The sequence below is a fragment of the Nipponia nippon genome, unplaced genomic scaffold (assembly GCF_047370975.1).
Source record: "Nipponia nippon isolate SJK-2023a ecotype South Korea unplaced genomic scaffold, ASM4737097v1 scaffold_3, whole genome shotgun sequence".
In the NCBI taxonomy this organism is placed as follows: Eukaryota; Metazoa; Chordata; class Aves; order Pelecaniformes; family Threskiornithidae; genus Nipponia; species Nipponia nippon.
This window is the reverse complement of record NW_028262347.1, coordinates 74,547,050-74,574,989: the sequence shown is the minus strand read 5'-3', so window position 1 is coordinate 74,574,989 and position 27,940 is coordinate 74,547,050. Positions and strand designations below refer to the sequence as shown.

General features: G+C 36.5%; 1 protein-coding gene across 11 annotated transcripts in view; it reads right to left on the bottom strand.

Annotated features, from left to right (window-relative positions):
- Positions 1-27,468, bottom strand: part of C2CD5 (C2 calcium dependent domain containing 5) — a 74,551-nt gene extending 47,083 nt beyond the window's left edge. For 2 of the 11 annotated variants that reach the window (XM_087764117.1, XM_087764118.1), the window contains exons 1-9: positions 27,156-27,467; positions 23,027-23,113; positions 20,978-21,149; positions 18,590-18,685; positions 17,875-18,030; positions 15,217-15,415; positions 13,618-13,742; positions 6,938-7,023; positions 1,115-1,223 (exon numbers count right to left, since the gene is read on the bottom strand). In XM_087764117.1, coding sequence (XP_087620243.1) covers positions 1,115-1,223; positions 6,938-7,023; positions 13,618-13,742; positions 15,217-15,415; positions 17,875-18,030; positions 18,590-18,685; positions 20,978-21,149; positions 23,027-23,113; positions 27,156-27,407 — 1,282 coding nt within the window. In that variant the 5' untranslated portion in view covers positions 27,408-27,467. Of the gene's footprint in view, positions 1-1,114; positions 1,224-6,937; positions 7,024-9,438; positions 9,634-12,482; positions 12,635-13,617; positions 13,743-15,216; positions 15,416-17,874; positions 18,031-18,589; positions 18,686-20,977; positions 21,150-23,026; positions 23,114-27,155 lie in introns of all 11 variants that reach the window. The other 9 variants (XM_087764120.1, XM_087764122.1, XM_087764119.1 and 6 more) reach the window with 7 other exon arrangements.
- Between the last annotated feature and the right edge of the window lie 472 nt (positions 27,469-27,940).

Here is a 27,940-nt window from a genome sequence, read left to right as displayed (position 1 = left end):
GTTCAAAGTACAGAAGCCGAAGATAACTGCAGCAAAGAAAGTGAAGACCCACATATAAATTATACTTTGACATTTCTTTTAATCTTCTCTCCACTGTATAAATAAGTCTTAAAAATAGGAAAAAAGAACAATATTGTGTACTCATATGCTTTAAAAAATCCTTTAAAGTAGTTTTTTTAAATTCAAATTAAGTCTCAGATTTTATTTCATGTTATCAGTTTACTGCATCTTTAGATCAGCAACAATCTACCTGCTTGCAGAATTACTTGCCTTGGGCCACAGGAAGAAGAAAGAAAAGGAAAATAGATTTTTATTTTTTTTTTTGAATTGCTTTTAAAGATGCACTTGCACAAACTTTGTTTTATTACTCCTGACTAGTGCATGCAAAACCACTACAGGTGCTATTTTTCACTCTCCTCTGCGTTTTTAAGTGCGCTGTTAACTCCCAACTTTTTAGAGAATATTCCTCGGCTCGTCTCAGTGAACATAACAAAGTCTTCAGAGTCAAAAGTCACTTAATTCTGATGTCAGAACTAGAACATGCAAAATACACATATTCCAGTACTGGGGTTCCCAGGTAAATATTAAATAAAAATCTTAAAGGATTGTTCAATATATGTTTTTAAAGAACAGAAACAAAGCTGTAAAGGTTTTATCAAAACGGCTAAAAACATGTATGGAGCTAAACTGTAGTCATTAGTCCTTAAGGATTTCAAGGAGCTGAAAATTAGAAAACATTCATAGTTAAGATCAAGTATTTAATCTTATTTTTGTTTAAATGGAAAACTTGCATCAAGTTTTAATATTAAGAAGTGGTAAAAAATAATTAAACCCTCAATAATTCAAAGACAGTTTTTAGTGCAAAGTTACTGGATTCAAAGTACTTTATTATTTCATTAACTTGCTGAAAAGTTTCTCACTAAAAACATACCCTCTGAATGACTATTATTTTTCAAGCTTAAATGATTGTCTGAAAAATATTGCTTTTAATATACATTGTTACAATAGGTTTTTATCTATCCGAATACTGATACGTTATGAAGTTATAACGATTAGAAGCATGTGATCATGACGACTGGACTTGGGCAATGAAGTTGTTATTGTTTTAACATACCAGGATTGTGAATGCGATCCAGGAGCTTCACAGACCGTGCACTGACAACACCACCGACGTGGACAAGGAAGCCTGGTGGAAAGGTCGTCAAGGTAAAAAATGGAAATTCCTGTTACGATTAAAAACAAACATCAAATGACTGCTTACCAACCACTTCTGATTGCCAATAAACATGCAGTGAATTGATAATTTCCCTGAAATACAAGCAAAGCAGTTACATTAGGCCAAACACGGCCTTCAGGCTTACTAAGCACTCTGTAACCATAAGTCTTCATATACCCATAGTATAATAAAAGCAGAGGTATTATACAATGTAAGAATACTTTTCCCCCATAGAGTTGTATCTCAGCACAATATTAATAAATAATCAAAACTTTACACATTTGTGTTAGGAAAGCCTCTATTGGTCCACTTTTAGGATGGCTGCTAAACAACATAATTCTGCTCTCATTAGTTGGTACAAAATAAAGGAACGTTTTTCTCCATTTTTTTAAGTCTTATTGTTACAATTGACTGCAGTTTGATCCTGAAGCATAGGGTAAAACAAACTGCAGTCTTGCAAAAATAATAAATGTCTTATTACAGGAAAACATACCTAAAAAAATATTAACGGACTGCTCTGCTAGTGAATATCCATCTTCTAGATTAAAGCATAAGTCTTTGAAATACAACCGTAAGTTCTTAAACTAAGGAAATTCACTTCCAATTCATTTGCATAAACTAGTTTTTACCAATTCATAATTAAAATTAGTATGTTTCAGCATTACTCAAAAATGCAGTTCTTACAAGAAGCAAAGTAAGTGACAACTGTAATTTTTCATGACACACATGATGAAGTAAACCAGCCATATTCAAAGGAGGTGAGCCCAAAACTGAAAGATTTGATTTTCTACAGAGACATTCTATGGAATGTCCAATATGCACATGATAGCACACTTACGGGGGAAAGGCACTACATTTATGTTCAGCAATTTTAAATGCATAAAGGCAAAAAAGAAAAATAAAAGTCATGCAATCATGGTTTGTACAGTCATGATGATTGGTTAAATGGAAAATATAAACACCATAATTATATATGAGAGAAAGTACAGTATAGATTCCTTTCTCACATACTTGAAGCACTTGCAACAGTACAGTTCAACTGAGCTTCAACCTGAACAGTGTACATGCTGCAGATTAAATGAGGACCACGGTTCTTCCAACAATACATGGCATGAAAAATCTTCTTACAATAAAGCCCAATGTAGATTTAAAAATTAGCACTTCAGAATTACTACCACCCTTGTTATTAGAACTCTTACGACTTTTAAAAGGTCCTACAAACTTGAAGTTTTCTGGATTTTCATTTGGCTTAGACTTTCAAAATAAAGAGGCAAATTTTGAGATCAGCAACCGTAGTATCAACAACCAGAAGAAAAAAAACAAAACAAAACAAACAACCCCCCAAAATACCAAAATCTGCAGTCGTGCTTTATGATGCAAAAGCAGGAAGATTTCACCATAGGACTCCGCAAACCTGCTTGACTAATCTCTCTTCAGGAGCACCGATGCATCTCTACAGAGGGCTAGGGAAAAGACTCCCCCAGAAGGTTCTAACAGATCACAAACTGCTTTGCAGGTTATCAGAACAGACAGAAAGCTGTGACTACAACACAGTCTGAACTCCTTTTCTGTACATCTTTCATGCCGAAAAATGGAAAAAACTCAGTACATCAACACTTTGTTAGAACTCTCTCACTGTGGCTCTGTAGTATCAACTATTCAGTGATTCACAAGTATACTGATAATATTTGTCCCTGTATAATTCCATGACACTCATTCTGCATAACCTATATTTAAATATATCAAGATACATGTTTGCTGTCCCCTGAATATAGTTATCCCACATTAATGGCATTAAAAACAAGCTTTCCCAGAACTACAGAAATCAATTTAAAAAGTTTACTGCATATGCCACCTATATGAAATTCCATTAAGCCTATACTACATTTATATTGTATACATACATATATATACTCACACTTACATTGTGCTAAAGCAGTATGTAGGAACGAAGTGAACGATATTCCATGCTCTAAAGCATAAGCAGATCTCATGCTTTTTAATCCATATGGAGATTCAGAAATTACTTTAATTTTTCGTTCATTTTTATAAGGCTGTGTACTGCAAGTAATTTTAACTTGTTTAGACTTCCAGTTTGCCTGATTCCCTACACTACAAACGAGGAATAAAACTTTAAGGTAATAACATGGTTTTGTCTCAATCAATACACTCAGGCGTATCAATACTTGCGAGTCTATACTGTGATACATGCTAAAATTAGACCTACACCCCATCAGTTAATTTCAGCCACAGCCAAATCTCGGTAACTGAACCATTCTGACATGCTCTTTATCCATTGACAATGTTTCATTCATTCTGACCACGATGGAATTCCACCACTTTGTATGATGGCTTTTCCCCCCCTCCCTTTTTTTTCTTTTTTTAAGCTCATTTAAAGGTTTGGAGTTTTTTATTATTATATTACTCAAACATAAGTTCCAGCCTGAATGACATGTGGTAATCTGTAATACTTCAAAATTATAAACCTCTACTTATTGCATGGAAAACAGAGATTCCATAAGCACCAGATGCAGTGTTTCCTTATTACAAATCTCCTCTATTACTGCAAATTGCAAAGGACTATCTTTACATCAAGGTGATGCAAGCACAGAGTATTCCTGTGTGTGAGAAGACACGATGATCTTAAAGTTTCCAAGCTACAACTGAAGATGGTCCATCATTTTACCAATACTAATTCACTACACCATTTCACAGTCATTGACTGCACAGACCCCGAAAGAACTGTCACTCGTTTAATCCTTGCAACTACATAGAGATTTTATAGTTGGAATTTGGGGAAAATTTGATAAGATTACAATAAAATACTCACAATATTTGTTTAATACAATGTTTTAAAATGTTCGTGTATACGCATACATGTATTGCTAGTATTCTTTCTTAATTACATGTCATACAAAGACACACAAAGTAACGAAAAGGCACACGGAACAAGGCTACACAGTCGTATCATTTGGTGTTAGCGTCAGCTGAAGCAGTTCTCAGATTCCCTTCCAGCCATTCACTCATTCCCATCGTTGTATCACTCCCTCAAATACTGCCCGTAATGCTCAGGTATGTTCATAGAGCTTTTTGGGCTGAACACGAGTAGGGAACTGGTCCATATTAAAATACTGTTAATTTCCTGGTTGAATTATTTTTATTCTAAGCACATTTACTGTGCCATCTCCCAAGTTGGCCAAACAATCTTACAATTTTTCTTCAACTGAACTGAGGGGATGAGCTGGACAGTAGCAAGAAGCTGCTGGAAAGAAAAGTTGCTTAAGTCAGCATTTCAGCCAAAAGAATCACACAGAGAACTGCACTCTAACACTACAGTTATCTAGCAGTGCTCTTCAGAGATGAAGATCAACAGATCTCCATTTTGAAAAGGCAGCAGTAAAGATCTCTCAAGCACTTGCAGAATGCAAACGTGGAGGAATAAAACAGCATTTGTCCGAGTTGAGGTCAACAGAGATACAAAATACCATCATGAGCAGCATTTGGCCATTTCTACACAAACATAGGCTAATTTTTTATGAGTAAAGTAAGCTCAAATTTTCCCACTGACAGAAATATACCATATACATTTAGATAAAAATATACACAAGGATAGCTATGCTATAGTTACACCTGCTACGAACACGCATCCTGTGAATTGCTAAAAATATATTAATGTAAAACATAACGCGTATGTGAGTTTTCCACAGCTGGTGTATTTTCCCGGAAGAAATAGAGTAATATTACCCTTCCAACAAAATCTGTTCTGGTTTGCTATTAGGGTTCTTTAAGTGACACATTAAAAATACATTTGATTGAAGAAACTGTGGAGACATCCAGTTAAATTAACTGGTTTTAATATGCCTTAGTATTACCATATACTCAAATAAATTGAACTAAGACTCAAAAGAATTTGCTATATATCTAATACATGTGGAAATATATTACACATACTGAATTTATTCTCTGTTTTCCCAAATAAGCACTACCCTAACTAATCCAGACAAGTAACTAGAGTGCACTATCTATGTGTGCAATATTAAAACAGAGAAAATAATTTATAAGGGTTATTCATTCTAGTTGGGTAACTGAAAAAATGTAACCGTAGCAAAAACACATCCAACACGATATTTTCAGAAAGACAGTATGAACATATTTCTTTCTATCAATTAACAGTCCGCATGCTTTGCTACATCATCATCATTAATAACAGATTTAACATGTTTCCATCCCATTTTACAGTATTTTTTTTCCACTAGACAATATACAGGTCTTATCAAAACAATGTGCAAATAATTCAAGCTCTAACAATACATTACGTGCTCTTAATTTACATTTTTAATTGTTTCTAAAAAGTTTCCTAATGAAATAACAGATCAGCCATGAAATGTCAGAAATGCTGGCAGAAACAAAGGTAAACAGAGAAAAGGCTCTTTTTAAAACATTTTTTTTTTTCAAACTAAAACATTGAAAGCAAAAAGCCATGGATTTGTATTTAAAGAGAAATTAAAATTTTAACTGAAATGTATCAACATGCAAAACACTAAGCAAAAGTATGCCAATCTGATAAATGCTCTTCAAAAAAAAAAAAAACCAGAACAAATATAAAAAAAAATCCTGCATAAACAAGATTACAAAGAAATCTGAAAACCTCACAAAAAAGAAAATCAAAAATTTCAAATAATTGTTTAGAAATCCTCAATACAAGAAAAAAGGGCTACAAAAAGAGTCAATGTTTTGGAACATACCCGCCTTCTACAGAACCTATGAGGCGATCCTCCCTTAGCAACGGATAACACAAAAAATGAGAAGAGAATCATCCACTTATGCAAAATAGTAGCTATTCACTTATATTTCACAGATGTAGCTGATCTTGTTTTCAACAAACATATATGGTTCTAAGTAAGTAGTTCGGGTAGTCAGAGATGGTAATTAAACTAGAATTTATTTCTGAATAGGAAAACATACACATTTCTTCCTTCAAGACACCTCACTAATAACATTTTGACAAAAGCAGCAGATAATCTATTTAAAAAAAGTTGCAAGGACTCATTCCAAAATTTAAACAAAGAATTGAAAACACTATTTTTATTATACAGTCTATTCAGTACAATAACCAATGGCATTTTTAGTCCTACAGAGGTTCTTCAAAAAACCTGTAAATCGATAAAGCCCTTTTATTGCTTGGGAAGTGGTTGAGGTTTGTTTAAATTTCCATTTTTTAAAGGCTACCGGCACACTATTTCATGTAGTAGAACGAAGGCTAAATTACGCACCGTATCTATTTTTCAAAACTGAAATTTTTTGCAATTATAAATGGGATTTTCACCTTGTTTAAAGCTATTCCAATGTTTCTGAATTTGGCTTCTGTAAAAACTTAACTAAATACATGATGGTAAAGTATTAAACTTATACAAGCATCAGTAACTTACAGAGACTAAACAACAGTAATTTTTGCTATTACTGTTTCTTATAACACCAACTGTAATTACTTGAGTGCTGTGCACATTACAGCTATTTCCTCCACTCTTAATGTTTTAGTAATATATTAAAATTTAAATAATTTGTGTATGAAAGGGCTATTACACGTTCATTATTTCCAGTGAGATTTCAGACCTAAAAATTACACATATTTTTAAACAGAAAGTAACAGGAAACACTTAACTTACTACAAGCTAAATTTTCACTTTAGTAGATCAGAAATATAAGTATAAAATGCCTTACCCTTTGTTCCAGAGCTGACTGAGTCTGTTGTCTTAGAAGAGTTTTAAATGGCCCCCCTTCTTTTCCAGCACTCCCACTGCCCATTCCTGAAGAGTATCAGTACAAATGACATTCAAAGAAACATATATTATAAATTGTAATCAAACTTTGCTTTAAAAATATGTAAAACAGCAATTGAAAACAGTCAAATTATCCCCATAATTTTAATTTTCAGAAAAAAAATGCTGAGCATCACAGTTTAATTTGGCGTCGGGGGGTGTTGTTTTTCAGGTTTGATTTTCACATGACTAGCAGTGGCACTGCTGGTTTTTAGCATTTGGACAAAAAACTCCTATCTAAGATCTTTTTCTGCTGTCAACCTGAATTAAAAAAAGCTTTCAAGACACAAAGACTTTAAGACCTGGGCTTGCAATTCTTTCTTATGACGTAAAACTTCTTTGTTACTATTGGGAGTTTTGTCTTATGATTTCAATATAGATCTACCTTCTCTGCATTTTGCAGAAAGTTTCTACATAATTAGATTTTCAGCCCTTATCAAAAAGGGCTGCAAAGTCACCATTAATTCCACACTGTTGAACGATGCCCCTCTGTCAGACTACTCTATAGTCAAGCATATCTCTCTACTATAGTTATCAATTTAAAAATAAATAAATAAATAAAAATCTGGCTTTCTGAGAGTTTCAGAGTAACTAAATCACCTTTCCTAACCACTGGGAGGAGACTGTACACGTAATTACAGCAGGAGCTATATAACGCATGATTGGGGCTGAAAAGAAAATTGCAACAGCAATGCACAGCCTTTGATTTGAAATATAAACTCTGAAAAAAATGACCAATTATTTTTATTTACTTTAATACCTACTCAATGAAATAATCATTCATCTGATTCATTCAAATAAGCTAAGGACTACTGCTCAGCATTCAAAACTGCTATACTTATTTGATTACTACATTTGCACACACATAACCTGCAGATTATCTGAAAATGAAAATATGAAATAAACTCCAATTTTGCATAACGTGTAATGTCTCTTTCCTTCTTTTGTATATTTTTACTCCACCTCCCCCCCCCCCCAGTACAGGAGCTCTTCTGAAGAGATGGCAAGTTTACCAGATACACAAATATCTCTGCTATTGAATTATCTGCTATCAAGGAACTGTACTCTTAACTGAGTGTGTCGAGATGCAGGTTATATGTATCACAGTAAGTTATTCGTTCTATGGTTAGAAATCACAAAAATAAAAAGTAAGCACATACCAAGATTGTGTTTTTCCTAAAGTAAACACAATGCTGGTGAATCAGATTTTCTTGGTAATATTTCATGCCTAAAAACATTCTATTATTGGTATTTCTTGTATCTAAAAACCATCAGTGCTAACTTGACAAAGTAAAAATAAACACCTAAATTGTATAGGAAAGCACAGGATAAAGAACAAAAAGAAGTGTCAGGAGCAAGATGAAATACAAACACCACAGTGCAAACAGTTATGAACGAAGCCAAGATTTTCTTTCACAGAATTAACATAACAATTCCTTGCTAGTTTCCTTTTTCTTCTGATCAAGCATCTAATAAACATGAATGAGAGTGTACATATACATCAAAGGTCAGTTATTTGTTTTAACCAAAGACTGGGAGATCTGGAAATAATACCGGACTTAATAATGTATGCTAATTCATTCATAACATTTCCAAAAATTACTAGGCTATCATTACCATATAATTATATATAAAAATACTACAATTTTTAACAAATATTTTTAGCTGTTCTTGGATAAGGAAACAAAAAGATTACTATCTGTATAGTCCCATTAAACAAGATTAAATTGCTTTTACTATTTGGCATTGATTCTAAACATCATTGTCAGGGACTATACAATATTAAATACAGACAAACATAGCATAAATACTGGACATGAAACAAACTCAAAAAATACAAACTAATCAAAATAGTTTATACAGAAAAAAGCAGCAATATCAACTATTCAATTTAAATCTATGAAAATAATGCATGTCAGTGAAATGGAAAAGGAGGCAGTACAAATAAAAAGTTTGTACGGGCTTTGTTTAAAAGAGTAATTTAAAGAGCAGAGTTGCTAGCCATCTGATATAATTTATTGAAATAATGGCTGAATAAATTAATGAGCAAGTGCTTGTTCCATGCAAAATATAGGAACAATAAAGTGAAGGGCTTAAGGGGGATTAAAAAGAAAGTAAATTATTTCAGTCCAATTACCAAAGGAAATCTTGCGAGGGAAAAGGAGAAAGTTCTGTAGCATAAACTACATATGTTTCAAATCCTGTAAGAAGTTCTGAAGCTGTTTCAAGCTTCTGGGGCAGAAGTGAGAGATGGTATGAATAGTCATGTAGCCAGCAGTTTTCAGAGGCTAACTGAACAAAAACATAGGGTTATAGAAGGCTGTGTGTTAAATGCCCCCATATCAAACAACAACAACATTTTCTTAGAAGTTTGTTTAAAAGGCCATAATAGATTGATCCTACCAGAAGCAGCCAGAAGCAGCTCTTCAGTGAAAGAAACACTTTTCCTCAGAACAACTGGGCTGACATGGCTAGTGTGTAGAGGGTTAAGGCTAGACCCCGAGAGGAGGAGACAGGACTTTTTAAGATGTGGGGAATCACAAGAGAGTGTAGGGGAGCTGGGAAACAGGAAAATCCTAGGTCCCTGTGGGGAAGGTGCTGTGGAGGAAAGTAATAGAGACAAAGAGATGTAGATTCAGAAGATGACTAAAGAAACAGACGGAAGAAATCAAAATGAAGCAATTTTTTTTTCTCCAAATGACCAGCACTTATTGCTAAATTATTTCTCAACATACAAAGAAATGGAATGACAATACAGCTCCACAATGTGAATGAGAAGCATCTCAAAAATCATGACCGGATTAATTGTATTTTGAAATTAATTTTTTAAAAAGCCATGGTAATCTACCATTTATTTTAAATTTTATACAAAATTTGATAACATACTATGGAGTAAAGGCTAAATAACACAGTCCTCTCGCACAATCTGATTACTTTTATTATTTAGGTATAAAAAGTTATTTTCCAGAGAAGCCATGGATTTGTTTTATGATTTTTAGAGTCGTAAATCTTGTAGAATTCTAAGTTCCCACAAAGAAAAGGAGTTCCCACCTTCTCAATTTCCTCCAAACATATACTATGTCACATCAAAATATATTACCAAATTAAAATATGTCACGCTTTTTGTCAGCCTGATATTGTTAGTTTGCGGTGGCATAAAATATATCACTATTCACAGAAGTCTAACTTCAAACCAAAACAAGCTTTCTCAGCATAGAATAATTTCCCCTCATATTTAGACCAGAATGGATAATGCAATCACAACTGTATGTTATAAAAGACATTAAGGGAATATTCTCCTGATTTGGAGCTACTGAAAACTAGATGTTTAAGCAGATCCAAGTTTCAAACTCCTCTATTTAGTTATTCATATTGTGAAATTGTGGTATCTGCACTCTTTTTCCACGTTAGTCTCCATCTCAGACATGTGAACACACTAGCTACCTGACTGAGAAACAGAGAGGAATATAGTGTACTGCACAAATATCAGAAAATACTTCATTTTTCACATCAGCCAATTGGAGTAATGGGTATCTCCAATCTGATAATCTTTAATGTGTCACACAAGATGTTTGCTTTTTTTTAAACACTATCACCACCAACTTTCACGCTGAAATATTCCAACCTAATAACAGTCTTAGGAAATGAAGACAGAGGTCTAAACATATACAGTGAATTGTTAAAAACAACAGACTGAATTTAGTACGTTATGGAAGTATCTTCTGCACATCATCAAATTTTTGGTAAAAGGTAAAACAAACGACTCGAGATACTGTCCTTTTAAGTTATTAAGATTCAAACTCTAGTACATAACACCAAGATACAGAATTTTTAAATGCAACCAGGAAATCCTCTTAAGACAAGTTTCAGTAGCAGAGTTAAAAGCTGCTAAAAAGACAGTGCTAGTAAGCAAAAGTATGCCCATTGTTAGCTTTAATACTAAAAAGATAGCTAAAAAGTCTCTTGAAAAATCCCTAAAAATAAGAGGTACCAATTACACAATCTGTTTCAGTTCTGAATGAACTGACTAAAGACGAGAGGGCCCATCCACCTACGTAACATTGCCAGGAATTATATAAGGTTGCTGCCTTAATAACTTGACAAATTCACAGTGAATTACTACCTTCATAAATTCAGAACATTTACATCTATAAAGATGACCATCTAGATTAGATTTAAATCCTTTACATGACATGATCTTTACAATGGAAAAATCTGATCAAAGCAAAGAGGTTTTCAAATATTCAGTAAACCAAATACATGAATTTGTGGGTCTCCTACATAATAAGCATCCATTTATATTTGTAGGTCCTTTAAACAAGTGACCACCATAGGTTATCCACAAAATAGTCATCATTTACATCAAAGGACTGAAAAAAAAAAAATGTGCTTTTGTTTGTTTTGAAAACAGGACAGTGAAGATAGTACTAAGACAGACAGCTTCGTAATTGAGAACATTTTTTAACAGTTATCTAGAGAATAAAATGGGTAAAATATTTAATATAACTGCATTTGAATGCAACATTTAACTTATCTGCATGGAAAAATTCTTGAAAGGAGTGCTATCAAGTAAAGCTGAATCAACTACTTTAACATGCTTAAAAATTGTCTAGACTAGATGGAGACAAGAATGTTCTGAGCTTCAAATACCACAATTTAAAACACCATTTAAAAAGCAACCAAACAATTCTGCAAAATATTTTGCCCTACAGTAGCAAAACTTAGGGCATTGGTCACATAATGGAGAATAAACAGACAATAAGTCTTTGAGTTGTGCTGACATTATTACTGACATGATTCTAACCACAGACTAAAATATAAGGCGGGAGGAAACAACAAGTTGAAGAAGTGATGATAGACCAACGGAGAAAGAAAAATGCTTTTTGAAGATGGCTGGAGTACAATTTAAGTTATTTTCAAAATGTATTCTGTGTATGTAAAGCCATTTCCATATACCAAGGAGAATAAAAAGATAGCAGCTGCCACACTTCTAGTATCACATTTGCAAAAAGGAGTTAAAAATCACAGAGAAATGTATACAATATACTTGGAGCACAACACATGAGGCTTGAAGACTACAAAGTTTTAGTAACACTGTCCTTAACATATTCTGGTGAGAAATGTACTCCCATGATTTGTAATATGAAATGGAGGAAATAAGAAAAAGGCAATTACTTAGGACTCCCTTAATGCTCTGAGATGTTTTATTTCGACTTGAATACAGTTGTGTTACAAATGCCATTTTAATGTTAACCAGAATAATGGAAGTTTAGGCAGGATTTAAATGTTCGCCCTACAGAAACCCTTTCAAGCTTGAGGTGTGCTATCTGAGTTCTCCAATTTCCACATCATTTTGATAACTTAAATGCCAAAAAGCAAAAAGGGGTTGAATGAAAATATAAAAAGAGAAACACAAATTAAACAAAAAGTGGGTGGAAGTGCCTTACCAGTTTTGGGTGTCAAACTCAAATCTGTGTCAGAAGAAGAGGACTGTCGACTGTAGGACTTGGAAGGTGAAAAGGAATAGGTTTGGTTTTTCAGAGGGGTGGAGGGTCCTGATGAATGAGTATTGGGATTGGGATCTTCATTGAAGGGAATCCTGCCAGAAGAAGGTGGAAACATATTCAGTAATCCTGTGCCAAAGGACCTGGCTGACAGCAGCATGATCCAAACACCAGGATGGGACTGGGGCAGGGCCAGCAGCTATTCCTTAGGTGCGAGACTGGGGATGAGGCCAGAGGCAAAGAAATGCTGTTTTACCCTTTCAGCATTCTACAGATAGATGCTGATAATCTACAATGAAACAATTAAGCCAAATGAAAGGCATGAGATGTGACAAAAAAAGTATATATATGCAAAAGAAAAAATTGAAAACAGTTTATGGCTTAAAAATCTGGTCAAATACACAATGCTTTGAGTTAGTTTAATAAAGAAAAAATGATTTCAAATTATATTTGTGTTTATACATATTCATACATTTATGTATATACACACATATGCGTTTTAAGGAAAAAAAAAATGTTTCCTTATCCTATAGCATCAGCAGCATGCCACAGCTAAAAACAGAGCAAAGAGGAGAATCTTTATGGGAACAACTATATTGACAAACCGTTCACTTATGCACAGATTGACTTACCTGCTCTCCAAAACCATCTCTTCCACAAATGGCACATACCCTTCCTATAACCATTTTAAAACCTAAATACCATATCTGAATTACACTTGAAAGCAACTATGAACTCCAATCAAAACATTATTTCCTCCAATGACTGTAAAATAGTGAATGTTCCTCAGATATATCGACTTATTTTTACTTAATTTCTTAGGAAGTAAGCAAGTTAAAAAGAAATGAAGAGTGTGGCTTTGTGGAAGAGAGACTGATGCATTTTCAAGAAACTATTGCCTTTGTTTCAGCAGCTGCACACAGAGCAGTTCTTCACTGACAATAGAAGGTGTCTCCATGAGAAAATGAGGGAGAAAAGATGGGTGGTACCTGCCTACACTGCCTGCCTGCCTGCACTTTGCGACCACTGTGCCTGTGGCCTGCCTCTCCCCAGCTCTTGAGTCTGAGCAGTCTCGTACCAGTGTAGATGAGAGTGGGAACAGACACAGAGAAGTTCTGAGTAAGTCGTGAGCCAGTAGCAGTGTGAATTGGGCTGTTGTGAGTCGAGCGGCATCCATGGCTTGGCGGATGAACCAGCGGAGACCTGAGAGAATTTGCAGCCAAGGTGGAAGAAAAGAAAACAATACATACAAACAGGTTGCAAAGTTATGTTATATATTATTTCAGGGAAGTTTAGCTAGAGGAGATCTCTTACTTTAAGCAGACTCTAAGAATTTTAATTCCTAGCATGCAAGAGTCCAGATGAAATAAAAAGAGAGAAAGGAACAGCTTAAGCACTAGCTTGTGAATGTGTAATTGATTCTTTGGCAACAGGGCATCAAGTTAGTAAAGCCAATAATAAGAAGCATTAGTTGATTGTGCTGGCTTTGAGAAACATGTCCCATCAGTCCGAAAAATGGGAAATGATTCTGACAATATCCACCACGAAGCTGAACATGGATTATTTGGGGGGGTGGAATTTCCATGTTTTGCTCCAGAGTGAAAGCTACTGATTTATTTATGAATGCTTTTTAAGTTGGTAGTTACTACATCCACCTTTTTTTTTTTTTAAATCACCACTGTTATTTTATGATGCAGTGTATCCAGAAGCTCTTTTGATGGCAAATTTTTAAAACTAAAACAAGTTAAACAAACTATGATTTGAAATAGAAACCCGTAATTTTGAGAACTCAGAGCATACTGATGCCTGCACGACAGAAATACCTAATTACTATTGTAATGACACAACAGTTCAAGTTAATGAAAATGGCTAATTCAAATAATACCTCTGGAAACATAGCATAAGTAGTATACTTTTTGGTTCTGTTTTTTCCTTTCAGAAATTGGATCACTCCAAGCAACAAAGTAGTACCAATTCGAAGAAGACTGCAAGTATTTTTCTATTAATTTGTATACACATTAAGAAACTGCATTCAAACTGTGTTTGGTGTTGCAGTAGATATAACAAAGATCAAGAAATTCTACCTCTCATCATAAAAAGTTTTCTCTGCAAGTACACTGTAACCCTACCTGTTTTGCAATAGCCCTACTTGTTTTGCAACAGTAAAAAGCAAAGCACACAAGAAAAGACGAGGCTACTTCAGGATCATTCTCTAAATCACTGACGCAACTGTCTGAATTCAAAATTTATCTTGTCTTATACGCTCAGCATAAACACTCAAACCTGATTTTACTGAACTTGGAAAATCTTGACCAGAACGTATATCATAAGAAGCCCTCACAAAAACGTTTATTGTACAAACACGGAGTCAAGGCAGAACTAATTATTAGGAAACTGGTTGATCACAACCCAAGGATACATAATAACATTGCTATATAAATTCAAAGAAGTCATATTAAAGTTTACCACTCCAGCTTCTAAAGAAAGAACATCAGTAATCCAACCTAAAACATTTCAAAATTGTGGAATATAAACTGAGTTGCAGACAAATAAAACTACAAAAGAAAAACAAATTCTGGGGAAAAAAAAGAAATCACATTGGTTATGCAAAACTGAATGAGTATGAAAAGAAGAGAGATGAAACTTTTTTCCCTACAAATTATTAATTCATACTTACTCCTTCATTTCTTTGGATGGGGAGTTACATGCAGGTAAAAATGCTGATGTGTTACTTAATTTATCCAACGTGCAGGCTGTTCCTATGGCTCGTACTACTAGTCCAGACTCTCCCTCCAAATCAAAACACTGCAAATAACCAACAACAGCATTTCCTCTCATTTCAAGCACCTTCAAGCCAATCTTCCTTTGCAATTCACCTACAAAACAAAAGGTAAAGAGCTCATAATTGCAGTGAACTTTCCTTATTCTCTTTTGTGGTCTTTGGCCTCTGCTTTTGGAATTTCCAAGTCAGTAAAACAGGTAATAGATCCAATCTTACATAATTATGCCAAGCAGCTGGTCACAATCTCTGCCTCCTATAACATAGTGTGATGTTCATGATTTGCACAGCTTTTTCCTTTTTTCTCCAAATCTACTCCGATTGCAACATGTTATTTCAGAAATGTTTTTCTCTGTTTTTTATTTTCATTGGTTTTTCCCTTTTTTAGTGAGAGAAAGAGATTGTCAAGATGTGTGCTGGAACACACACAAGTATCATAATACTCCTTCATACAGTTCAGAACAATGCAACATCTTTGTAATCCATGTGGATGGGCATCTATAATTTTTTTTTTCAAACTTATTTAAGCATATTTCAACCTAATTCATACTTTTTGCTCTTTTTAAATTAATAGTGTTTAGTATACAGCCTCCTCTACAAAATGTAACACGAAATAAACAAAACACAATACCAAATATGCCACACTCTCACGGCAAACAAAAGACTGCCACTTCTCCTCTATTACCTGCACACAAAGACTGAAACACTGTAACTGTAAGACAATGGTCTGCTATAGATGCTTACTTAGCAGGAAGTTTAAAAAAAAAAAAAAAAAGTTCATTGATCCATGTAGCTAGATAGCCTTGGTAATACTAGGTACGAAATATTATCTCTCTTTCATTTTCATCAAAATATTTCCAAAATCCTCTGTTAGCAAACTGAAAAAGCCTCACCATCACAAAGGATAGCCTAACAGTCCCAATGTCAATGATGTTAAGAAATCAAGTGGAATGAAATGATCACTACTGCTTTCTAGAAGCTTGGTTTTAACACTACCAGAACAGTTTCCTATTATAAACTGGTTACTGATTTGAGTAAAATTGAGGCTGAAAATATGCATGTACTGGTCTTGAAAAATCTCTAAGATTGAGGTAAAGTATGCAAGTTTCTAGCTGAGTGAAAATTGCTATGGATTCCATTCAAGCCAAGGTTGAGACTGAATTCTTTTTTACAGATACAACACACAATATGACAGAGAACTATGACACAGCCTGGGTCATTCTCAGAAGCTACAAATTTCTTCAGGGTTCTTTAGGTGTGGCCACCAGTAACAATGATTGCAATGTGAAGCCTTATCTTACATTACATGAAACAGTATTGCTATGAGGTCTTTTGGGTTTTTTTCCTCTTAACCACTGCCATGAATAAAAATATTAATAAAATCTAGCAGAATACTTCCACATGTGCTACTTTATCCACTTTCACCATTTATGCAAGGCAAGAGATATGCAAATGTTAATCCTGTAAACTGACATACCAGGAAGCTATATTAAGAACTTCATAAAAAGTGAATTCATGTCAGTTATTACAATATTGTTTTTTCACATTTTTCCTCAAAACATGATGGCTCTCGTAGTGAATGAGTAACACCTCCATGATCTCTTATGTTGCCCCACTTACTAAAGATCTCCATATGTGCCTGCAAAACCCAACTCACTTTTTCTTTTACTGTCTTCCTTAAAACACAGCTGTATCTACAAGAAACCTGACAACATTAAGAGCCCATTAGAGAACTGAAACCACTGCCTATCGTGCTAGCGGCTATTTTTCCTCATCTCTTTGTATTCGTTACACCTTCAATATTATCACACCTCTATCAAATGGTTGTCTCTTGTCTTAGTGTGTACGTACTCTAGAGTAGGGGTGTTTTGTTCTGTTCTACTAGCACTGAAACAGGAGGATCTTAGTTCACAACTGCTGTTCATAAGCATCAGTAATACAAAAAAAAAAAAAATCTGTGAAGATACTTGATACTGTGGAGCTGCAGAGACATCAACTGACTCTAATCACTGGTCTCTCCAGGAATTGCAGGCATGTCCTGCAGAATCGATGCAAGGCAACACAGAAGTATGCTTGAGAAACAATGAACCAATCTTGACTTTGAGAACATGGGATGAGCAAGGTAAGTATTAATACACACTGTATCTGAGATGGTGTATATTTGTTCACATACTTTAAAGTAGTTCAAAGAGAGTGAAGTAGTTTATTATTTTAATTGTTTGAATCAAAATTCTAGTAATACTCCCCATATGGGTTAAGAACATCTTTAAGAGAGTTCCACAGGTTTCTAAGACCTTGCTAAAAACAATCAACAAATTTGACAGCAGCATTGCCTCACAAGGGAGGGAGGGAGGGAGAAAGGGAGAATTAAAGTCAGCCATACTGGCCATCAGTTAGGACAATAGAATCTTCAGAAACAGAAGACACTGTTAACTGAAAAAATAAACATAATTAATACCAAAAATCATATACAACATTGTCTTAAGCAAGTCACTTCTTTAAATGGTGAATATTTTTAAAAGCAGCAATAACCATTACAGCCTACATGTTTAATACCTGACATGAGTGAAATAAGTCTTTGTCTAGCCTCATTCGATGCCCTTGGTGTACGAATTCGGTCTATCCACTGGTATTCTGGGTCTTCATTAACTACAAGTTCTTCTACAAATCCATGAATTATTACTGCTCTGTAACACTTAGGAATAGATGTAGCTGTTAAAACAAAAAAAAAAAAATAGAAGATGTAAAGCATGAGTCTAAGTCAAGAATTCCAACAAAAACGTACAATTACATGTAAAGAGTGATGTGAACAATTCCATAAAGTAATCCACGTGACTTTTTCTTAAAATGTGGACATACTCTAAGCAGTTTTGTTCTGGGAGACTCTGGAACACTGATAAGATAACTGTCCAGTGTATCAGTTTCAACACGTACCATTATGAAACCTTTTCACTTTGTGCCTCTTTAACAGGATATGCACCCAAAGTAGCACAACATGCGTATGCACACGCACTGAAATGCAACTTAGGAAAGATAAGGGGGGGGGGGGGATCAGTTACTTCTATTGTTTTGAAATATGAACAGTAAAAATTTATTTTAAAAAAAAGAAAACTAAACACTTTTCCACATTTGCTACTGGCTTCAATGTAATCTCCACTGGGCTTATGCAATGAGCTGGTGAAAGAAGGGAAACTGACAGCATAGGTAAAGAAAGAAAAGAAGGAGGGGGGGGGGAGTTTTCTGTTCAAATAAACTTTTTTCCTCTACTTACTGCAAAAAAACTTGACTCCACAGGATGACTGCCTAAATCGGTTTAAATCATTGAAGAGATCTACTTTCACCACCACATTGATCTCCCCACGTATACCTATCAATAAAAACCATGAAAAATTAGAAGCTGTATCAGAAACAAATACAAAACTAGCCCTGTTAATTTTTCCCTGTTATTAGTAATTAATGCACTTTCTATTACCAGTGAGTTAGTTTTTCTGCAAAGAATGTACTATAACCCTGCGACAACCGCTCGGTTCAACTGGCAGTTCATGTGTCAATTCTAGCCTGGGCCAGAGGAGCAGAAAGACATTTCCTTGCCTCTCAGGTCTGGTGCAGAGATGCCCTCTCAGAGGAAGGTTCTAGTTCTGCCCAGCCTTTGAGGCTGAAGCTATGCAAGCAACAGTCCTAAAATACTTGCTGCACCGAATAGGACTTTAGAAGAAAGATGGAATTGGGAAAAATGAAGCCATCAGCCTCCTAATACTGCAGTGGCCTCTGCTGCAGTGAGCAAGTGCTCTCTCTGCTCCTTTGCCCTGTACCATCAAGGCAGGAAGGGTATAAAATCAGCTTCTAAGTATCATGACTGTCCCAAGATATCCTTAGCACAAAGGTCAGAAGTACTAACTTTGAGTATAGGTGCTTTGAAACTGGAGTCCTGTCCACATCAAAAAGCTCTGACCAACAGCAAAAAGCTTTTACATTTTCTCCCTGAAAGAGTTTCAAAATCACAGTAAAGCTACCCTCTGAAGTTCAATCCAATGAGAAAATTTATTGTTCTTTCTAGAACCACAAAGTGGCACAGTAAAAGTTTGTAAAATACTTTGATTATGAAAAGAAATATATTAAAAATAAGGTATTGCACACTTTTTAGATAAAGCTTAATTTTTGGCCACAATTAAACCTTGCTAATAATCACGTATTTCCTCAACACACAGCCATTCCTTTTTGATTTTTCTGCTTTTCTATTCTGAGCTTTTTCTTCTTTTTCCCCACCCAGTAACAAAATCATTTCACATATTATAGGTTCTGACATATTGAGGACTAAACTTCTTTATGAGTCTGATCTCTAGTGTCTTCAGAAGCCTTTATCACATAAATATATGACATTTAAACAAAAGCATTAAGTTCATAGATTGACTCTGACATTACTGCAATAAAGTCACCTAGATCTATCTTCCAAAACACCAATAGGAAGAAGCCTTCAGTTACTACAACAGGAAGTGCATCAGGTTCATATATTTTCACAAATAATCATGTTAAGGTGCAAAAAAAATTTTTTAATAAAAATTCATAAACATTATCTTGATTATTTTTTTAAGGAAGCCTCAATTACTGTTTGCCAAGGATCAAGATAACTAGAATCTACTGCTATGAGCATGAAAATATAAGAACTCTAATTTTACTTAAATAGAAAAAAAGCTGTGAAATACTAACAGATCTAGAAAATTCTCTCTGACATACAAGTTGTACACATCCTGAGATAAGCATTCACCTAATTTAACTTCAAAAGAAAACGTATGATAGGAAAATGTGAATAGAATAATAGGATAAGTAAGAAAAATACATGCAATATTTCTCAGAAAAACCCTTTTCAATATAACTGTTTTAAATGTAAAAAATACTCTGCATCAGCTATGATGATCATCCAATAACTACCATTAATTATTTCCCAACAATGATTTATAATTAGCTTCTAACATAGTTAGGTCATTTAATTCACACTGGATAATGAACAAGGGTGGTAATCACAACGACACAGATGTTCTGCAATACGGTATTCAAGAAGCAAGCTAACTGCTGTAAACTGACCTTGACTTTCTGGGACAAAAGCTGCGTTTCATTAAAATCAAAGGCAAAAATACGATTAACTTCATTTTCATAACCTCAAGGTATTCTGATGAAATCTACCTAGCACTGAGAGTATTTTCTGCAGGGAAAAGGAATTTCATCCTGTACTTTATGTTGAAGATAGGACACATCCTGTCCCTGCATCTCAAGTGAAGTTTATCCAGCATCCCAGGAAGGAACACCCCAAGTGACTTCAGCAAAAGTATATTCTTTTAGTAAACACGTGGTAATTGGAAAACTATGTTTGGCTCTTTTTTTTAATCTGAATTTTGCAGTAACTATTTTCAATACCATATAAAGATTTCTTCCACTTGTCACAAGTTCTATGAAAGGCGTTCTGCCAAGCACTAGTCTGAACTACTATGCCAGAAATTTTCTCATGCCAGAAATAAGGAAAAAAGTGCCAGAAAAGTAGCTTTCCAGCTCCCAAGGCTAAAATTATTACAAATTTCTGAAGACAGCTTACAGAAGTGAAGATTGTAAGCAGCACATTACATCTCAAACAACATTTTTTTACTTTTAAATTAGCAATTCTTACCATGAATGGTATCATAAATAGGAAACCATCCTGAAATAACTGTAGCTGCTTCACTGTAGAGCAAAGGATCAATATCTATGTACACTTTGCCAATGGCATCATTAGCACTGTAGGTATCATGATCAAGAACTGTGATTTGGAGAGGCTCATCTTGTAGCTCTTCATCATCTACCTAGAAACAAATATTAACATGGAATCTCAGTATTTAAAAAAAACCGCAGGGAAACACTGCTGAAAAACAAATGCAAAAAAGAGGAGAGTTAGTTATGTACAGTGACCTGACACAGATAAATCGGTAATTTCAATTTTCTGTATCTAAACAACGCATTCACTTATTTTGATTTTACCCTTCACAGACTGGTGAGATCCTGGAGCGAGAGTTATCACTGGGAGAAGAACACAGCAACTACACATTTCAAAATGCCACATGATTTGTTTTAAGTCACATTCCCTAGGCTGTCTACCCATCTCCACAAAACATACTTTTCGTTAAAAAAAGAAAACTTAAGATAAAGCATCTCAGAGGACTATTATACTCTGAAGTTATGATTATTGGTGTTCTCACCCTTCCAAACTGGCCAGTGCCTTAAAAGAAGACATTTTATACAACTCGTAAAAATTCAGTAATTTCAGACACGCACTTTCCTAAATAAATGCAATAATCCATCTGCAGATACCTCAACCATTTTTTAGGACGTACAAAGATAGACACTCAACAACTTTTTGTCTTGAACGTCACAAACCAAGAATCAGGTTTGCTAAACGCAATGGGATGACTCATGTAACCGTTTGCAGAATTATAACATTTAGTCTTGCAAAAAGATCAAACTACGCACACACAATGTCTTAAGCACTTAAGTGTTTTTCCACTCCTTGAAATGTGGAATTCTCTTCCCGCCCCCCTCAATGTTGCTGTTTGGCTCTTTCCCAAATCCATTTTTCCATGCGAAAAGATAGAATTTTGAGGCTCCTGTTATTGTCAAAAAAACTCTTCCTGTATGAACAGAGTTAACCCTCCACACAGATCAGCTCCCCCAGAAAAACAACCCCAGGAAAGCTCAGAAAAGAAAAGGAAGCTAAGAAAAGAAAACTGAATTTCAATACCACGGTACTACTTTCTTAATCAACATGGATTGCTGATTAAGGGATGCTCTTAATCAAGCATTCCATGTTGATTAATCATCTGCCTAACCTTACTATTTTATATTTGCTCTGAAATACGTCTAACATTACCAGCTATTACATCACTCATTACACGTACATATATACAACCATGTTTATACTGCAATATTATCTTAGAACACTATAAATGAAACAGTATTATATATTAAAGTGTTTTAACAATTAATTTATTCTAAATATCATTACATTTTCTTAAGTAATAAAAAAAGCAGTAGCCAAACAAAAAATTAAAAAAAAACAAACGAGAATACTTGTTCAGGGCATAATGTCAAAGGACATCAACAAATCAGATCCTGGCAAGCAACAAGCAATTACAGAAGAATGGTGAGTGCCTTCATTATTATATAAGGAAATGGGAAAAGAAAGTGTCCAATAATTGTTGTCCAAGCTCTTTATTTTGTAATTTTCTCATAGGAATTCTCCATTTTCTTCTTTGTCAAGTATGTTATTTTTGCAACCCAAAGTAACATTTCAAATCCCAATTAACTTTCCTTACTCAAAATTACCGCTTTAAAAAAAAAAAAAATTACAAGCATACCCATACTGATATCTGAAAGCCTAATCCATAGTGCTATTTCCCCCCCCACCTTTTACCTCTGTCTTGTCTTTATTATTACCCAGAATGACATTTGAGTTGGATCCAATCTGGCAAGCTTTTATCTTTACAAACAGTCCTAAAAAGCCAATGAGACAACAAACAAGGTCTGACTGTAGATAGGTTTGCTGAAAAGGCTTCGTGTGTATTTAAACAGAAATACACTTCACTCCTCAAAACTCATTTTCTGCCTAAAATGAAATTATTTCATTAAGGGCATCTAAACCAGAGTGTCTATATAGATACAGGCCAACTCTTAAAAAAATACTTACTTCAAATTTGAACCACTCAGAATTCCACTGAGGATTAAGCGATTTGGGATACACATCTGTCTTAAACGTTGTATTTCCAAATTTTACCTAAAAATACAAGCATTCCATTATCAATAATAAATATTAACAAATAAATTCAGAAACTCATTAAATCTACACATGCAAATAATTTCAAATACGTATTTCAACAATATCAACAAATCCTTTTCAGCTAGAGTGGCTTTTTTAATTGATTCACATGTATCAGTAAGTAGCTTTCCACATATCAAGACGACTTCCAATAAATCTCTCTCTTTTCCACTATTAACATCGTTTCTTTTCTTCCTCAATCACTTGAGAGGTAAAAATGTTACTTATATTGGCTATTCAAAATCACTTGGTACACTCTTTTGCCTTCTGTTTAGAAATACTGTGAGCAAAAGTATTCTATCTAAATATTGATAGTTTATGTCCTATTACTGTTCTCTCTAGGGTTTCTACATCAGTTTTATTGACAATTTATAAAAAAAAATAGAAATAAACTGGTAACATTGGTAAATTTATTTCTTAAATTTAAGAAATCTCCCCAAATACACACCAGAAAATAACTGAAACCATCTCCATCAACTGCAATCTTGATATGCTGGACACACGTCAGTAAATTCAGAGCAGCAAGGGGTAAGCACCTTACCAGTTTCTACTCCTTTCTTAAAATATAGAAGATTCCAGAATGCATATAGACAAAAAGGTTAGAGGGACTCCATATTGACATACATATCTCTCTATATACATCCCTGTAACCTCCAGTTACTGAAGATTAAATATTCTCCATACTTCTATTGATTAATGCACCTTCAACCACATAGTAGCCTATTTCAGGAATCTCCATTTGGACTCCATAGGAGTCTATTTCAGGATGACCCCCTTTTTTTTTTTTTTTTTTTTTTAAAGTGAAACTGAATTTCTGTGATGCACCATAGATCAAGAAACCGTGCTGCACAATGCAAGAGCCTTTATTTCACTGCAGCTTTCATTCCAAACCATTTACAAACACTTGTAATTCTCTTAATGTTGCCCCTCAAAATAATTAGTACTTCAACTCATACCAGCTATCTGATGCTACTTACAAATACCCAAAGTTATGTTTTTTAATTCACTCAAGATTCTTAAGAAAATAATGAGTGGGCTGATACAAAAGAAATGCTGCAGTCAAAGACAGTAATGGATTTTGAAAGCCTTTTTCTTTTTAAAAGTCTAAATGGATTTCAGAGACTAAGTTTAGGCTTAGCTTTTGAAAACTGTATAGTAATTTTTTAAACACTTTTGCTCAAGAAAGTATTAAATAAACACTTTACACATTTCAGTAATATGGTGATTATTTTGCATAGGTGCATACCCCAACTCTGAAGAGATTCTGCACTTGCTTAAGTACACCCAGTTTATTTAAAAAGCCTAAAGCACTGCAGAACTGGACTATGAGTTCATACTCATCCATATAACCGTACCTCAGTCAACAGAACTCTACACCGCATTTGTGACCAAAGAAACAAATAATAAAAAAAAAAAAAAACGGTGGGGCCCTCTACTTGATTCAGTGAACAGTAATGCTTTTCAAAAAGAAGTTACCTCAAAATAAGCTTTAAAGTTAAAAGCCAGAGTGGTATGAAAACACAGGACTAAGCAATCTTAGTGTAAAAAATAATCTAGCTGTCAAAAGGTGGATGCAGCCCAGGCGCACACAGAAAACTAACAGCATTGCCACTAAGAATGTGTGTTCATCACACAAAGCAGTATAACAAAGTGATACTAACGCTAGTTTTAACGGAGCTGCCAAGATGCAACAGCCCAGAGCTCCACCCAACCTATTTTTACATGTTATCTAGGGAGTAAATTAGTTCCCTTGGAGCCCCAGGCAGCTGTAACTGAACTTCTCCAGTCGTCAAGCTAGTTCATTAAAGCTAGTAGAGATCATCAAGCACTACACTGCTGTCCACTGTACAAATTTAGAAGCACGGTTACAGAAGAAATTGTGCTAATTTGCTCCAGATCACACACGCTGGCAAAGTCCAAGTTATGCATAACCTGAGCATAGGTAAGAGCTCTAAAGTCTTTTCTCATTTTCTGTTCTAATTCTAGATTTAACTAGGAAATTTAACAAGGAAGTTAAAGGCTAGTGTATCAACTAGTGCCTTAACATTACTTCAGCTTTTCATTTTTATTTAATTGAAAATGTTTTGTAAAGACTTTCTGCAACTTTATACTGAAAAATAAAACTATATTTTCAAGCTCAATTTATTTTGACACAAGTCTCACCTGCTGCCTTGCCTACTTCGTATGTGGAAAGGGTAGTTCCCACAGCCTTTCTAAGGAACAGTCCTAAAAGCAAGGCCCCACCGTATTTCTTTAGCCTTATTTGTGCCAAGACATTCATGAAAGTGCACATTAGCCCAGCTAAGCTAATTGATGTTTCTGAAAAATTTTATTTTCCTTTTTTCCTAAGCTAGTCTTTAACCAGATGAACTTCCAAATCTATTTTGCTACACAGCTACTCAGACAGTGGGGCTAGCACAGACGGAGCAGCGTTGGGAACAAGTGACGGAGAGGAGAGCTGTTTCTCCTCAAGGCAGCATAAAGACAGGCCAAATGAAACTCATCAGAGAACTGTTTCCTATTCCTGTTTTCCCTGTCTCCTAGTAGCACGCATCAAGTTATTGTAGGCTGCCTATTAATCGAATTTAAAATTACAAGAGAAATGTTTATAAACTAAAAACTGATGAAACATCTGAAACTGACTGATGAAACATCTGAAACCAAATGCTAAGATATTAAATTATTGTCATTCATGTAATAAAATAGAACTGTGTACTATTTCAGCTCCATTGAAAAGCACACGAGAAATAGATTTTCACTTTATTACCAACTTACTGTCCCACTAAGCAATGCACTTAGTGTCTAATGTCAATCAAATTTTTAAGCACTAAACCAAATCAGGACTTGCATACAAAACTCTATTTTCATATTACTATTATCAGACTTTTCAATTTATACAGTTCTAGAAAGGCATTCTGTCTTCCTACCTTAATTCCAGTATTGTGCCAACCTCAATTACTCTCTGTGGTACAAGTAAGCATTTACATAGCATTCCATTTTTAAACACCTCTTTGCTTTTTCTGCGAGTATGATTTCTGAATCTGTGGAACGCTTCTGAAACGTTCCAAGTTATTCATATTGGAAATAATGAATCATAAACCGGAAGGATCACGTCAACTTATTTTATACCCCCTTCCTGAGAAAGGTCTTATATGTTGCCTGTTAACTATGTGATAGTAAAGAAGGTTGAGGTTAGATACTTTTGGTGCAATAAAGTAATTTAAACGTGCAAACAACATTAAATATTTGTTTAATGAAAATCCTCTTTGAAAATATTTTAGTGTTTCAAATACTTTAAATAGAAAACCGAATACCGGCCTTAAAAGTACAGCCTGTAAAACCACTCTGCACTTCATATATTCAGAGATACAAATGACTTCAACACACTTTTACTACTTCTCCACCCTGCTTACAACGCATCTATCGAATCCTGAAATGGATTCCATTCGGCTGCGATATCAACAAGGGCCATTCATTAACAACCTTCAGCCCACAGAGGCTGAAACAGAGCAGGGTATTTCTAAAATGCCATTCAAATTCTACGTGGCTGTCAGCTGAAAATCACACCCACGGATAAACCAGAAACTGCTTTTAAAACACCCCCGCGGACACGGGCTCAGGCTGCTCCTCGCCATTTCTGCAGCCCCTCCGCGGGGCACGCTCGCCCCCCTGGCCCTGGCCGGGGCCGGCCCGCCCTCCCCGCGCAGAGGGGCGCACCCGCCCGAAGAGCTGCGGGCCGAGCCCGGAGGCACGCCGCGTCCCAGGGCGGGACTGCGGAGGGGAGCCGCGGCCGGCAGGGTCCCGGGCAGCCCGCTTCCCCGCAGCCTACCGGCCGCCGGCGGCACCTGTCACCGCGGCGCGGCCGCGGGAGCTGCGCCCGCCCCCGGGGGCGCCGCGGCGGGTCCGGCAGGTGCGCGGGCCCGAGGCGTCAGCCGGCGGGGCCGCCCTCCTCCTCCTCCTCCCCCCCGCCGCCCCGGTGCTCGGCGCCCCTCCCGCAAACCTCCACAAAGGCGTCGGTCAGGTCGCTGGCGCGGTCCATCACCGGCAAATGGCGCCCCGCCACGATTTTGACCTTCAGCTTCCCCGGCATCTTCCGCCGCCGCCTCCCCCCGGCTGCAGGGAGAAAACAACAGCGCGTGTCCCATGGAGCGGCACGGCACGGCACAGCACAGCGGCGGAGGGAGGGGGGAGGGAGCGGGGGAGCGGGCGCGCATGCGCCACGGCGAGCAACGGTCTGCGGCTGCCCGCCCATGCCCGGCGCCGCTGCCCGGACCCAGCGCCGCAACGGCCGCGGGGCAGGCGCGCCGTGACGCAACCCGGTGGGGAGGGAGCGGCGGCCGGGCGCATGCGCTACTTACTGGGTCACCGCCGCAAGCGGCCGACAAAGCGGGCGCGGGCAGGCGGCAGCGCGCAGCCGTCCGCCTCCTCCCGCCGGCGGCAAGGCCCCGGGGCGCCCGGCCGGCCCCCGCCGGTACCGCTCTGCCCCCGCGCCAAGATGGCGCCGCGGGCACGGAGACCCCACTGGAAGTCGAACGCCGACTCCTCGATGGTTTCCGCGGTAGCGATGCGGCCGTGCTTCTAAGAGAAGTCAGGGCGCTTGAGCACCGAGCCATCGATGCTGGGGGCCGCGGGCGGCCCGGGTGGGGCGGGCCGGGCCGGGGCCGGCTCCAGCCCCTTCGCAACCGGGCCGGGACCGCGCCGCGCCTCTTGCCCCATGTAGCCTTGTGTCTGCGGCTCTGGGGAGGCCCGGTCCCGGGGGCTGCGGCCCGCTGGGACAGCCCTGCC